The sequence below is a fragment of the Pipistrellus hanaki genome (assembly GCF_964339955.1).
Source record: "Pipistrellus hanaki genome assembly, chromosome: 3".
Lineage (NCBI taxonomy): Eukaryota > Metazoa > Chordata > Mammalia > Chiroptera > Vespertilionidae > Pipistrellus > Pipistrellus hanaki.
In genome coordinates, this window is record NC_140505.1 from 20,576,907 (window position 1) to 20,591,312 (window position 14,406).

A 14,406-nucleotide genomic window follows, 5' to 3' on the forward strand; every position below is an offset into this window, starting at 1 on the left:
ATGTTGTCTCTGGTGGTAGAGTAGGAGGTACAAAATGAATTTAGTTTTGTGGGTATTGCAGTTTGGAGCTTACTGTTTTATCTGCTACTGCTTACACTAATTAGACTGAGGGTACCCTGGTAGGCTGGAGTTTAAGACTTGGTAATACAACAGCATTCAGTGTTTCCTCTTCCTGAAATAATCCCGTGGTTAGTACATGGGCACAAGGGGGCAGACTTGCTGTTCTTTGCACCTGAAGTTTGTGGCTTCATTTATGACTGACTAACTCCACACTCTTTCTTCTAAATATGTTGGACTTTTAACATGGACAACACTGTGATCAATAGGAAGCCTGCGCCCCTGTGGAAACTTGGAGTGCGCTCGTGTGTTGTCGATGTCATTCTGGGCCTACACTGGGGGTTTCCCAGTGCCTTTCGCTAGGAAGGGAAAGAACCAGCTTCTTGGGCTAACTACAAAAATGACTCTGTGTTTTAGGCGTAGAAAAAGAGACGTGCCAGAAGATGGAGAAAGATGGATCTGCCACGCCTGTAAGTTCCTAAGCTTTGCAGGTGAGGGGGGCATTAAGTGGAGCTCAGGTTTTTTTCAGCATTTGTTTTGAGGCTCATGTTAAATCTTTAAATAAATTGTGGCCATTGTTTGGTGATGGGGATGAAATATAAATAAAACACAGCTTCTTCACTTGAGGGGCTCACACTAGCGCATGTGCAACTGACACTTGATGTAGCTAGTCTGAATGAGATGTCCTGTGAGTGTAAAATACAAGCAGTGTTTGATGACTTGCATAAAAAGAAGGGAGGCAAAATGTCTCTAACTTTATATGGATTACATGTTGAGATGATAATGTTTTGGGTTAACTAAACTATATTATTAAACTGAATGTCACCTGTTTCTTTTTACTTTTTTTTCAATGTGGTTGCTGAGGATTTTTAAATTGCATATGGCTTGCATTATATTTATTTGAACAGCACTGGCAACAGGTACAGAATGGACACAAACCACACCTGTGGTGAAGGTTGTACTAGAATGTGTTCCTAGGGGCTGTGGGAGCTGACTGGCTGCGTGGCAGGTGGCAGGAAAGCTGCAGCTGTGCTGATGAAAAACAAAAAACTTAAAGAACTCTAGAATAGATAGATATTTTCCTTACTAAGAAAATCAAGTTAACAGAATGGTCAAATTCTTGATAACACAAAGGCCATGGGAGGCACAAGAAAGTTAGTTCCTAGAGATGGGGATTCTGGCTTAGAATAATAAACACTCACAAAAGACAGACTTTAAAAAGTATTAATTTAGAATCGGAAGTATAACAACAAGGTGAACCAAATATGTTTGCCTAACGTAGTACATTATCTTCCTGTGGACAATTACATGGGAAGCAAGACTGTGGGAAAGCCTCTTGATGATAGACATGGCACAGGAAGTTAACAGCATGATCAGTGTCCAGGGGTTATCCACAGCAAACATTTATTATGCCATCACTTGTGGATCAGGAACCCTGGGGCTGCAGGCAAGGGATAGACCAGTGCTGCGGTCACCTCCAGGCTCCGTCAGGTGGCCATTGGCACATCTCAGATGCTCTCTGGCTGTTGACAGAGCTATCAGTTCCTTGCCACATGGACCTCCCCATGGAGCTTCTCACTGCATGGAAGTTGGAGTCTTTTTGTAAACAAAGTGACCTACCATGACTTTTACCATATTGTGCCCTACAGGCGTGAGTCCTAGGTCCAGCCTGCCCCAAGGAAGAGAGTGCCGAGAGCATTACTACCAGGAGGTGGGGTCACGGGAGCCATTTTAGAGGCTTCCCACCACAAGTGACTCTTGGCTCTAGTGATAGTTCTGTCCCAAGATAGTATTTCTTAGGAGTTTTGCACTTCTGTCAGCATAGTGGCCACCCTCCCCCAAATGCTGCTGCAGATGGGTACTGCCAGCCTGTGGCTTTGCATTTCCCTTTTCTGTGGCCTAAGCCCAGAGTTTCTGTATTGGATGAGGTCTGGGAGGCTATCTGCAAAATTGTGTATTTTTCAGTACTTTTTAGAGAAGGATGATTCTATAATGATCCTGGCAAGTTTCTATCTTATAATAGTTACCAAGAGATAGAAACATCAATGATGAGAGAGAATCATTGAGGGGCTGTCTCCTGCATGTCCCCCACTGGGGATCGAGCCCACAACCCGGGCTTGAACCCTTGGCCGGAATCAAACCTGGGACCCTTCAGTCTGCTGGCCAATGCTCTATCCACTGAGCCAAACCAGCTAGGGCTAGTGTTCTGTTTTTTTCATGTAATTCTTTGGTGACTGACCACTATGGTAATTACACTTTCTTTTGGGGGATAAGAAGAAAACTTCTCTAGGTTCTCTGTTAGACAAGCTAGACACCCTGATAATCATTAGAATAACTTTTTCCTTCAGATAGCACTGTAACTAGACTTGATTTCTCAAAAACCCTGCTGGGTTTCTTTGTGTGTGTGTGTGTTTTTTTTTTTTTTTTTTTTTTTTTTGCTCGAAACATGTTTTTAAAGATTGTGATCAATGTAGTAATGAGGAAATTACTGAAGGATACTTAGGATTAAGAAGCTGAAGATTAAACGTATTAAATGTAACCTCTCTCCTTCCTGTCCCCAGGGACCGTTGGAGTCCCCTGTGGAGAAGGCCCCCGTGTCCGTGGCCTGTGGAGGAGAGAGCCCCCTGGATGGCATCTGCCTCAGTGAGTCAGATAAGACAGCCGTGCTCACCCTGATAAGAGAAGAGGTAAATGCTTCCTTGTTCCACCCACTTATCGCTCCATTTCTTTGTAAAGTCGTGTGCAGCAGGCCGATTCCATCTCTGCTGGCCTCAGTCATCCCCGCTGGAAGTTCGTGTTTCCTGCTGCTTGTTCAGCTCAGATAAAGGGCTCCCTGTAAAGCTCCCCGCTGATGCTGGGGTCTAACACTGTGGTGTCCTCTTTATCTTTTAGCCTTGAAATTTTAAATATAAAAAATTGCTAATTTTATGCACATGAGTTTGTAAATCAGTGCCTTTATTTTACAGAGCATATATGCTCCTACATAAAAATTGCTTAAATTCTGGACTTGCACTAATATACTATTGTTTTCTACATTCATTTATTCTTTAACTCTCAAATGCCTTTATCGTGTTTCTTGAGCAGCCTCTGTCCAAAAGTAGGTCACTGCTAGGCCTTGGGTGATCTGAAAAGTATGAATGGCACTGTTATATATTAGAAATCAGTTACCACTCTCTCCTGTTATATTTCTGTGCCATATTTATATACGTGGCTTGTGTATTACTTGGTGACTCCACCCTATTTTAAAGCAGGTGGAGTAATTTTATTTTTATAATGTGATGAAAGTAGTTTAAGTACCTCTGATACATCTCTCTTAAAGTTTTAAAAAATGGCATTAAGGCCCTAGCTGGTTTGGCTCAGTGGATAGAGCATTGGCCTGAGGCCTGAAGGTTCTCAGGTTTAATTCTAGCCAAGGACACACACCCAGGTTGTGTGCTTGATCCCCAGTAGGGGTCGTGTAGGAGCTGCCAATCAATGATTCTCTCTCATCATTGATGTTTCTATCTCTCCCTTTCTCTCTGAAATCAATAAAAATATATATTTTTTAAAATAGCATTAGGTTGGTAATGAGAGATGTCAACTAACCCTGTTGTCAGCTTGGGTGCAGTATCGAGGAGCTCCTCTCTCCCACCCTAATCTCGTAAAAGAAAAATGACTCACCTTTCTCCTGAGAATTAAACTATGAGGTGTTCCCCTCATGGATCAAAGGAAAGATGTGTTTAGTCACTGCAGCAGATAAGCTAGCTTTTAGGATCCTGATTAAAGGCTCCAAAGTAAAACGTACCAATTAGAGAGAAGCACAGAGAAGTAAATAAAAGGAGAACTAGGTGTGCCCATCCAAGCCCTGTGCAAGGCAAATGGTGTTTCAGGCAGCAGTGAATTTAGATAATTTCCTTTCCATGTAGCATGGGCATCCCCATGGGTTCTGCACAGCCTGTAGTAAGATGGATGCACTGGCTGGAAGCACTGAACTTCCGACTCTCTCTTTCTGACTCTGTTTTTATCAAGCAATCAGAAATCTCTGCAGAAAGAGAATATGCTGGTCATGCCAACTTCTAATGCTCTGACTGTGGCAGTTTTGTTTCTCATCCTAACTAAGATTGGTGCACTGGTATCTTCTTGGGTTAAGGTGACTCTTTGTCAGATGACTCTCTGCTCTGGATGTCTTGTCCCAATCTGTGTTCTGGGCCTACAGAGCGAGAGCCAGACCCTGGCCTGAGGTTGAATTTACAGGGATCTTAGTTACCAATTGGAATTTTCCTAGGAGATGTTCTACTCACCTTTACCCTGTGGCTAAGTTTCCAGCATAGCATATGGCTAAGAGTTTATTTTTCTAAATGCTTATGAGCATTAGATAGATGATGAAGTGTACATTCCTACTGTATAGTGAATGTCTTGGGTAAAACTGTTGTTTGTCTTCAGTCTTAAATTCAAGCTGTAATAGATTGAATCGGTAAAATCAAGCTTTTTTTCTATTATAATCTAGATAATCACTAAAGAGATTGAAGCAAATGAATGGAAGAAAAAATACGAAGAAACCCGACAAGAAGTCTTGGAGATGAGGTAAGATTGGAGGTTTGGGCAAGGGATTGCATGCCTTTATGCATTGTTAGATTTAGTACAAATGAAATGATGAAAATATTTGCTTATCAAAGAACAAGCTATTGAGAACTTGGGGCTATGCTATTTATATTTGTGATTGATAATATCATTTCATGAGCATTGCTCACAAGGCATTATAGTCAAATACTGTAGTTTATTTTGGGGTGTTCAGAACATTACAAGTAAGGAGAACTCACATAATTCTTATCTTTTGAAATAACAGATTTGTAAAAATATCCCTTTGAAATACAGAGTAATAAGATGTCCTGACATTTAGTTATGGAGACAATATAATTCATAATATGTTTTAAAAATTTATCTTTATTGTTGAAAGTATTACAGATGTCCCCTTTACATAATACTTTAAAAAATCTATTCATGGTAGCGTCAAATCTCATAACCAATCAATAGATTATAAAAAGCATGTTAACAGGAAACAGAACTGATTGACATTTTAAAATTGAAAGCTTTTTATTTTTGCTGCTCACTCTCTCTAAAGGAGATTTAGGAGCCCTGGATTAACTAGAGATGGCATCAAAGAAGAGGGAAAAAGCATAAATAATTTATACAGTCAGCACTTGAATGATGAGGAAATATTTTAAATAAGTCCATGCTAATTTGTGTCTCTTGTATTATTGTTATTTTTTTAATTTTTAAAAGATGTTTTTATTGAAATTTTTTTTAGAGAGAGAGGAGGGATGAGGGAGAGGGGGAAATATCAATCAGTTGCCTCCCATACGAACCTGCAACCTGACTGGGAATTGAACCAGCGACCTTTCACTGCATGGAGCAAAGCCCTACCAACTGAGCCACACTGACCAGGGCTATCTGTTCTTTTGAGCATTTTTTTTTACTGAGTGTAAGGCACCATTCTGGGAATGGTGGAGAAGGAACAGCCCCTGTCCTTGGAGAGCTTATAGGAGCTATTATGTGTTAAAAGCTTGGGTGCAGGGTCAAAGTGATGGGCACGCCCAGTGAGGAGAGGGGGAGCCATCGTTTCTTACTGATGGATCACAGGGAAGAGCACCATCACTTAGGCCAACATTGTTGCATTTCTCTTAAAGGAAGATTAACATGACAGGTGATCTTTGAATAACTGAGCTGCTTTGGGGATTAGGAAAGTAAAATAAAACTTGTATGTAAATCAGAGGGGACAGATGTCAAAAATGGTGGATTGGGGCCAGGAAAGCCTGAACACAGATCAGATCTTTTAGGAAGACGCCCCCATAATGTCCTTATAGTAGTTCCCCCCTTACCTACCACCGATATGTTTCAAGACCCTCAGTAGATGCCTGAAGCTGCAGATAGTGTCGAAACCTACATGTACTTTTTCCAGTACATACATATCTATGATAAAGTTTAATCTATAAATTAGACACAAGAGATTAACAATAATAACCTATAATAAAATAGAACAGTTTTAACAGTCCTATATAATAAACGCCTAATTTGCAAATCCACTGAACAGCAAAATGACAGGTAAGTGGGGCCTAGCCAGCTAAGGCAGGTGCCATTGGGCAGAGGGAGGGGACAGCAATGAGAGGGGCAGTGATGGAGGGGCAATCGGGGTATGGGGCCAGCCGTCCCCAACCTCCTGCAGAGGGAGGCCACTGGCGGCAGAGGAATGGGGGTCAGGAATGTCCGTGGGGAACAGACCTAAGCTGTCAGTCTGACATCCCCCGAGGGCTCCAGGACTGTGAGAGGGTGCAGGCTGGGCTGAGGGACCCTTCTCCCTCCCCCACCCCCTGCACGAATTTTCGTGCACTGGGCCTCTAGTATAATATAATGAAAGTTATTTGAATGTGGTTTGTCTCTCTCAAAACATTATCTTGTACTTTATTCATCTTTTCAGGTAAAGGGAACACTTTATGGCTTCTCTAAGTAAAATAAGGGTGACTTGAACACAAGCCCTATGATACTGAGATAGTTGATCTGATAATTCAGATGGCTAAGTGACTAACAGGCAAGTAGCATATGCAGCTTGGAGACGCTGGACAAGGATGATTTATATACCAGGCAGGCCTGAATGGGGTGGTGTGTGACTTCATCACACTAGAACGGTGCAAAATTTAAAACACATGAGTTATTTACTTCTGGAATCTTTCATTTAATATTTTTGGACTGTGGTTGACTGAAGGTAACCGAAACTGGAAAGTGAAGCTATGGGTAATAGAGGGCTACTGTAACTTAATTTGTAAAATACTGATTTGTCTAAGCAAACCTAAATCTATTGCCTGGACATCATTTCTTTGCCTGGAGGCAAGGAAAAAGTGAAGGTAGTTGTTCCTACAAATAGAACGAAGGCTTGTTAAACATAAAATCTTAAGAAAAACCTTTCTGAACATTAACAGATCTTGTATTAACGTTAAAAAAAGAGATCCAAAGTGGATAAATGGGTTACGTAAATCTGTCAGTATTGGAAAATAATCTTACCTAATAATTGACAAACATGTAAATTGACCATGCCTCCATTATGCCCATCAGCCAGTCAGGAGTGATATGTAAATTAACCCAACAAAGATGGCGGTTAATTTGCATACACAGGGGCCGGGCAGGATGCAAGCATTCAGCCCCACACCCAGTCTCTCAGGGCCTTTGGGCAGTGTGGGAAGGTGGGGCAGGAGTGGAAAGAGGCGGCTCCGGAGCTGGGCCGTAGTGGAAAGGCAGTGCCGGCAGCCAGGGAAAGGAAGGCCCATACTAGCACGAATCTTCATGCATCGGGCTTCTAGTACAACTAGTGGCCCGGTGCACAGATTTGTGCACATTGAAATTAATTAGAAGAAATATTTTAATGTCACCATTTACCCTTTCTCCATAATAGAAGTATCAACCAAATTCATGATTGACAATGACAGATCAAGACATACACGTGATTGGCAGCAGCAAGAGCTTTCTATGTATTGCACATGCCCGAGTCAACGTTTATTTTTAAATTGCCAGTGCGAGTCATATGTAACGGTTGGTTAGTCACTTAGCTTTTTATAAATATAGATTAATATAATCCTATCTAATAAAAGAGTAATATGCATATAAGATGGCTGCCCCCATGTGGACACAAGATGGCAGCTACAAGATGGCCTGCGGGGGGGGGGGGGGTGTCCCTCAGCCCAGCCTGCACCCCTCTCCAATCTGTGATCCCTCTCACAATCCAGGACTGCTGGCTCCCAACCGCTCACCTGCCTGCCTGCCTGCCTGATTGCCCCTAACTGCTTCTGCCTACCAGCCTGATCACCCCCTAACCACTCCCCTGCCAGCCTGGTTTCCCCTAATTGCCTTCCCCTGAAGGCCTGGTCCCTCCCAACTACCCTCCCCTGCAGGCCATCTTGTTGTGACCATCTTGTGTGTTGGAGTGATGGTCAATTTGCATACTATTTTATTAGATAGGATTATATTAATTGTACTATTTTCCAAATGAACAGTTGTAAATCTATTTTTGTCCTACCCTATATGTTAATGTGTTTAATTGGGGAAGTATTTCTCCAACTTTTATTGTCTACAAATTCTCCTCTGATAATAATTTTATTTTTATTTTTAAGGAAAATTGTGGCTGAATATGAAAAGACCATTGCCCAAATGATTGGTAAGGAGATTTTTTTCCTAGGGAATGAGCCATAGGATCCATAGATAAATTTAAAATCAGTTTACAAACTTCACTTTGTCCATACCTTAGATACAGTTGATTCTCATTATTCGCAGTAGTTATGTTTTATGAAGTTGCCACCAACACCCAGTTAACAAACACTAGGAACTGTTGCTTCTAGGGAAGTACAGGGTTAGGTTCCTGCAAGCTCTGGTCACAACGGTTTTGAAATTACATAATCTTGTCCTATGTGTGCTTTTGTTTAAAGACATCTTATTTGATATATAGTGTTGATTCATTAACATTGACCTCGAGGCCAACAGTGCTAATAGCTCATGTGTGAACAACGCTCACTGAGCATGTATTTTCCCCGGAAGGCACATCACAGCCTTCCTGCACTTAGGAACTCTAGACAGCTCTGTAGCACTACACTTGGGATCTTTTTTTAAAAATAGCAAAATCACCAACAGAAAGCACAGACACACACACACAAAAGCACTAAGTAACTGTGGAAAGGGCACTTGTTTACAGTAGAAAGCGAGAAGGCGTCACCTTTCTCAACCTCAGCTGTTCCGCACATGTCTGTGAATGACCAGGAATGCACCAGAAGTACCGGTTTGGGGGTTACAAATAAATTTTAGTAAGTAGGCAAATTCACAGATAGGGAATCCATGAGTGATGGGCATCAGCTGTAGCTGGGGGCTGGCAAACACTTGGATTCTGTGAAAAGCCTGCCCCCCCCGCTCCCCCCCCCCCCCCCCCCCCCCCCCGTACCTAGAACATGGGCAGCCTAGGCACATCGCTTGTACCCCAGGTGGTGCAGTGTGCTCACTAAACTGCCAGGTGTACCTTCCAGTGTCAGACCCATGGTGCCTTTCCAGAATGGCAGTGGTTGACCTTCCTGCACTGGATTTAGAACTTCTGGCCAGTGTTGTAAGGACTGATCCTGAAATTGGAGTCAGGTCTATCTACACTTAAGCACTGAGGTGGTATTTTTTTACCATCCTCATCACCTAACACTGTCCCAGCACGTGGCCTTTGCCACAGCTGTTCCCCTCATCTGCTTGGAATCTGTTCAGATCTCTCCTGAGTGAGGTCACTCTCTATAAAAAGGGAACCCCCCCCACCCTGCCTTGATTCCCCATCACTTGTCACCACATCTCTCCCCAACAGAATGTAAGTGCTTGAAAGTGAGGACTTTGTAATATCCACTCTAGGTCCCACCAGCGAGAACACTGCTTATTAGCTCAGGAGGGCAGCTGCTAACTGCTTGTTGATTGAATGTGCCTTTGCTTTTGATTGTGATTCACAGAAGATGAGCAAAGGACAAGTATGACCTCTCAGAAAAGCTTCCAGCAACTGACCATGGAGAAGGAGCAGGCCCTGGCTGACCTTAACTCTGTGGAAAGGTCCCTTTCTGATCTCTTCAGGAGATATGAAAACCTGAAAGGTGTTCTGGAAGGGTTCAAGAAGGTAGCTTGTCCTTTCTTCTGGAATCTCTTTGCTGTGGTGGTGGATCGTCAGATGTGTGTGCCAGAGTGTGGGTAGCCTTTTAAATTGTGTTTTGGGGCCCCTGTGGACCTGGATCTTCTGTTCCAGGGAAGCTGGAGGATCCTCTCCCTCCTTTTCTTTGTGGGTGGCATGTCTTGGTCATTCATCTCCTGGGTCAGGCCGTAAACCCCAGACACGTTTAGAGTGTGGCATGGAGTATAAGAACTGCGGAACCCTCGGACTTTAGGAGAATTCTAGAAATGTTCATTTTGATAATGCACCAATTCAATATTAGTAAAAGTAAAAGGGATTCTAGAGATAGCCCTGAGAAGTTTAGGTTGCATATTCTAGGGAAAAGTAATGTTTCAAATTTAGGTGTATTGATTTGATTTACCGTCAATGAGATAACATTTATAGCAGTGAACATTCTTTTTGTCCATATTAAAATAAAAATGAGAGTGGCTAATTTATCTATGACAATCAGATTGACGTTCAGAGTTGAATAACTGCTTTCCTAAAGCAGGTGTACTAGTGTAACTGAACCTTGCTGTATGAAAATTAATATATACCCCTTACCTATACATGAAGAAATTATCTAGAATTTCTTCGGTAGATTTATTTGTGCCTGTTTCAAATTACCATATAGTATAATTTAAAGGCATCTGAATTAATTGGGTTTTCTTGTTTTTAAAAAAATGAGGACTCTGATACATGGTGTGTCACCAGCAGAAGAAAAAAAGAAAATGATCCGTTTCTTTTATTTTTCACTTGTCATTTGAGAACAGAATGAAGAAGCCTTGAAAAAATGTGCTCAGGATTACTTAGCCAGAGTTAAGCAGGAGGAACAGCGGTATCAGGCTTTGAAGATCCACGCAGAAGAAAAACTGGACAAGTAAGAGCTTGCACATAAGAATTTTGTTTTTCATGATGTGAAGATTGATGGAGGCAAGGAAGAAATCACTGTTTTGCAACTCTAGATGTGTGTGTGTGTGTGTGTGTGTGTGTGTGTGTGTGTGTGTTTACTTTTTTTGAATAGGTAGAATCTTCCCATGTTCTAATATTAAAAAGAATAAGATATACAGTATCTCCCTATACTCCATGCCCATTCCCTTGGGTTTCCTCCTCTCTCCTCTCCTGGGGTCATCACTATTTTATACTCCCAGATGCTCTTTTACCCCCATCTTTTTCTCCCCCGGCTTTATTGAGACATAATTGACGTATAACATTGTAAGTTTAAGGTATACAGTGTGTCAATTTGATATACTTACGTATTGCACCATGATAGTGTTAGCCAACACCTCCATCTCAGTAATTACCATTTTTTAATGTTGTGAGAATCTCCTTTTTTATACAAATGATAGCATATCTTGCTTTTCTCTTTTAGCAATGTATTTTGGAAATCTTCCTTTATCAATCCACCAAGAGCTTCCTTACTTTTAAGACAGCCGTGTGGCATGTTCCACTGTTGGAATGTCCCTCCCTATTGGACCTTCAGGTTATTTAAAATCTGCTACCAACAGTGCTGCAATAAGCAACCTTTTATGATTATCATTAGGCAAGCATGGGAGTTATCTGTATGATAGGAAAGGGATGCTGGGCCAAAGAATATAGGAACTTATACTTATGATACTGTCCATTTGCCCTCCTTAGACTTCTATTAATTTATATTCCTACACAATGTATGAGTGTCTCTTTTTCCCTACAGCTTTGCCAACAGGTCAGATTTTTGGTTTTCTGCAAATACAATAGATGAAAAATGGTATTTCAGTGAAGTTGGTTGGGTTTTTTTTGTTGTTCTGGGTTTGTTTTGTGTTTTTTTTGGCAAGCAACAGAACATTTATTTTATTCATTGTAGTTTTGATTTATGTTTATTTTATGAGTTAAATTAAACATATTTTAGCAGCTGTCCATACAGGTATTTACTTTACTCTGAATGACTGTTCTTTGCCCATTTTTCTATTGTCAGTTTATATATGTGTTACTATAGGCATTATCTTTACTAATAAAAGGGTAATATGCAAATTGGTCAGAACACCCTCACAGTAACGACGAAACAGCAGGCTGAGTGGGGTGACCAGGCTGGCAGGGGGGTTAGTGAGGGACAACCAAACGACTGAACAGCAGGCTGTATGGGGCGACCAGGCCAGCAGTGGGGGAAGGGGGCAGTGAGGCTCCTCCAGGTTGGAGGAGGCGGGTAGTGGGGGCAACCAGGCTGGCAGTAGGGGGCAGTAAGGGGCAACCAGGCCAGCGGTGGGGTAGTTAAGGGTGATCAGGCTGACAGGGGCACAGTAGGGGCGATCCAGCAGGCAGGCAGGTGAGCAGTTAGGAGCCAGCAGTTCCGGATTATGAGAGGGATGTCCGACTGTCGGTTTAGGCCTGATCCCTGAGGGGTCCTGGATAGGAGAGGGTACAGGCTTGGCTGAGGAGACCTATCCCACCCCTCCCTGTGCATGAATTTGTGCACCAGGCTTCTAGTACTTATTTGTTAAGGATGACAGCCCTTTGTGATATGAGTGGTAAATAATTTTTCCTGCTTGTCAGTTACCTTTTGGCTCTGCTTGTAGTGGTTTTGATGTGCAGACATGTATTTTTGCTATGAAATTAGCAGTCATTTTTCTTACAGCGTCAGGATTTCCTGTCATAGGAAGAAAGATTTCCCCCGGGCTGAATATAAAAACTTCTCCGATGTTTTCCCTTTAGTACTTTTATGGCTTAATTTTTTAATTCTTAAATCCAACACATTTGGGATTTATCCTGGGGAGTGGTATGAAGGATGCACCAACTTTATTTATTTATTTATTTATTTATTATATATTTTTTCTATGTTCTTTTTTTTAAAAAAAAAAATATATTTTATTGATTTTTTACAGAGAGGAAGAGAGAGGGATAGAGAGTTAGAAACATTGATGAGAGAGAATCATCAATCAACTGCCTCTTGCACGCCCCCCACTGGGGATGTGCCTGCAACCAAGGTACATGCCCTTGACGGGAATCGAATCTGGGACCTTTCAGTTCACAGGCCTATGCTCTATCCCACATGTGTCAAACACAAGGCCCGCGGGCCAAATCCAGCCCGCCAGGCCTTACAATGTGGCCCGCACCGCGCTGTCATCACTGCACTCCGCTGTCAGTTTATGACATTGTCAGTTTATGACTGTTCAGTAAACCATTCGGCCCGCGATTTAGGCTAGATTTTAGATTTTGGACCCTTCTCTGATTGAGTTCGACACCCCTACTCTATCCACTGAGCCAAACCGGTTTTGGCAACTTTATTTTTTAACTAAAAAGTAACACATAGATTTTGCTCTCTGTCTTCCTACTTGTAAAACCTTTTAAGTTCCCCCTTTCCCATTGCCACTCCCAGAGGTTCTGCTGTCAAAATTTATTGTGTACCCTCATAGTCTTTGTGCCTTTACAAATACTGCCCATAATAGCTTTGACTTTCTAAATTAAAAAGTATAATGGAGGCAGCATATTACAAAATTTCCTTTTTCATTTGATAATATAGCATGGCCATTTTTCATGTCAGAACTTACAGTGTAATCTAATTCACCATTGTGCCAAGTGGGAATGTTGCTCTGAATGGGTTACTAACAGGGAGGGCACTGCTGGCTCAGAGGGTGTATACATGTTAACCTGTAGTGGTTACTATCACATTGCCCTCCACAGAGATGGCCAATTTTCATCCCCCCAGTGAGCCTGTTTCCTTGCGTCTCAGCCGGTACAGGACAAGATCATTCTTGTTAATTTTCCCCGGTCTGACGGATTTTAAGACTTATCACCTTAATTTGCATGTCTCTGATTATTAGTGAGTTTTTACCATCCTTTTGTCAGTTAATTGGCTATTTATCAACTGACATTTATGTTTTTTTAAAAGTTTCTTTTGCCCCACAATAATAAAGTCACTTTTAGGACTGTGTCGTAAATGAGATGGTTAGTATCCTGCCTCTTTAGCTGTGATGATCTCGAGGATGATCCTACCTGCTATTGTACAGGGTTAAAAACCGCACAAAACTAATTTGATTGTTGTAGAAACTCATGTGGATTCATTTTCCAGTGACATGAATTTTGAAGGACACCATGGCCTTTGAGATTAACTCTACCATTGGTTTGCACCATGCAAATTTGCTTAGCAGTTGTGTGTAAATTGAGTGTTTACCAGTTAAAATTGAATTATTTAGGTCATCGATTCCTTTTGTTTTTCTCTTGTCATGAAGTCAGTTCATTTAGGTTGTTTCAGAGATGTCAGTGGTTACTCTCCTGACTCTCTTACAGTGACTGATGACTAACCATGTGCTTTTTTTGTTCCTTTATTCTACAAACAAAACCTAACAGAGCCAATGAAGAGATTGCTCAGGTTCGAACAAAGGCGAAGGCTGAGAGTGCAGCTCTCCACGCAGGACTCCGGAAAGAGCAGATGAAGGTGGAGTCCCTGGAAAGGGCCCTTCAGCAGAAGGTACGGAGAGGGGTGTGACCACAGGGACCTAGGTTTCTGTCCTCCGCAGCGGCCAGCTTGTGGTGGATCTGGAGGAAAGAGGCCTCGCCTTTTTGCCCAGACACTTCAGTCCAGTTCCTTGAGCCAGTTCATGGGGGAAACACACAGGCAAACCAGGAAATTCCCAGGCACATTGGTGGGAACTGTTCACAGGCAGGGCTCAGAGAGGAAGTGGCATTAA

General features: G+C 42.1%; 1 protein-coding gene across 7 annotated transcripts in view; it reads left to right on the forward strand.

Moving 5' to 3' along the window:
* The window catches only part of TACC1 (transforming acidic coiled-coil containing protein 1), a 78,890-nt gene that overhangs the window by 57,803 nt on the left and 6,681 nt on the right, over positions 1-14,406 (forward strand). For all 7 annotated transcript variants that reach the window (XM_084879739.1, XM_084879740.1, XM_084879743.1 and 4 more), the window contains 7 exons: positions 475-527; positions 2,619-2,744; positions 4,544-4,620; positions 8,196-8,239; positions 9,552-9,712; positions 10,516-10,622; positions 14,066-14,186. In XM_084879739.1, coding sequence (XP_084735865.1) covers positions 475-527; positions 2,619-2,744; positions 4,544-4,620; positions 8,196-8,239; positions 9,552-9,712; positions 10,516-10,622; positions 14,066-14,186 — 689 coding nt within the window. The remainder of the gene's footprint in view (positions 1-474; positions 528-2,618; positions 2,745-4,543; positions 4,621-8,195; positions 8,240-9,551; positions 9,713-10,515; positions 10,623-14,065; positions 14,187-14,406) is intronic.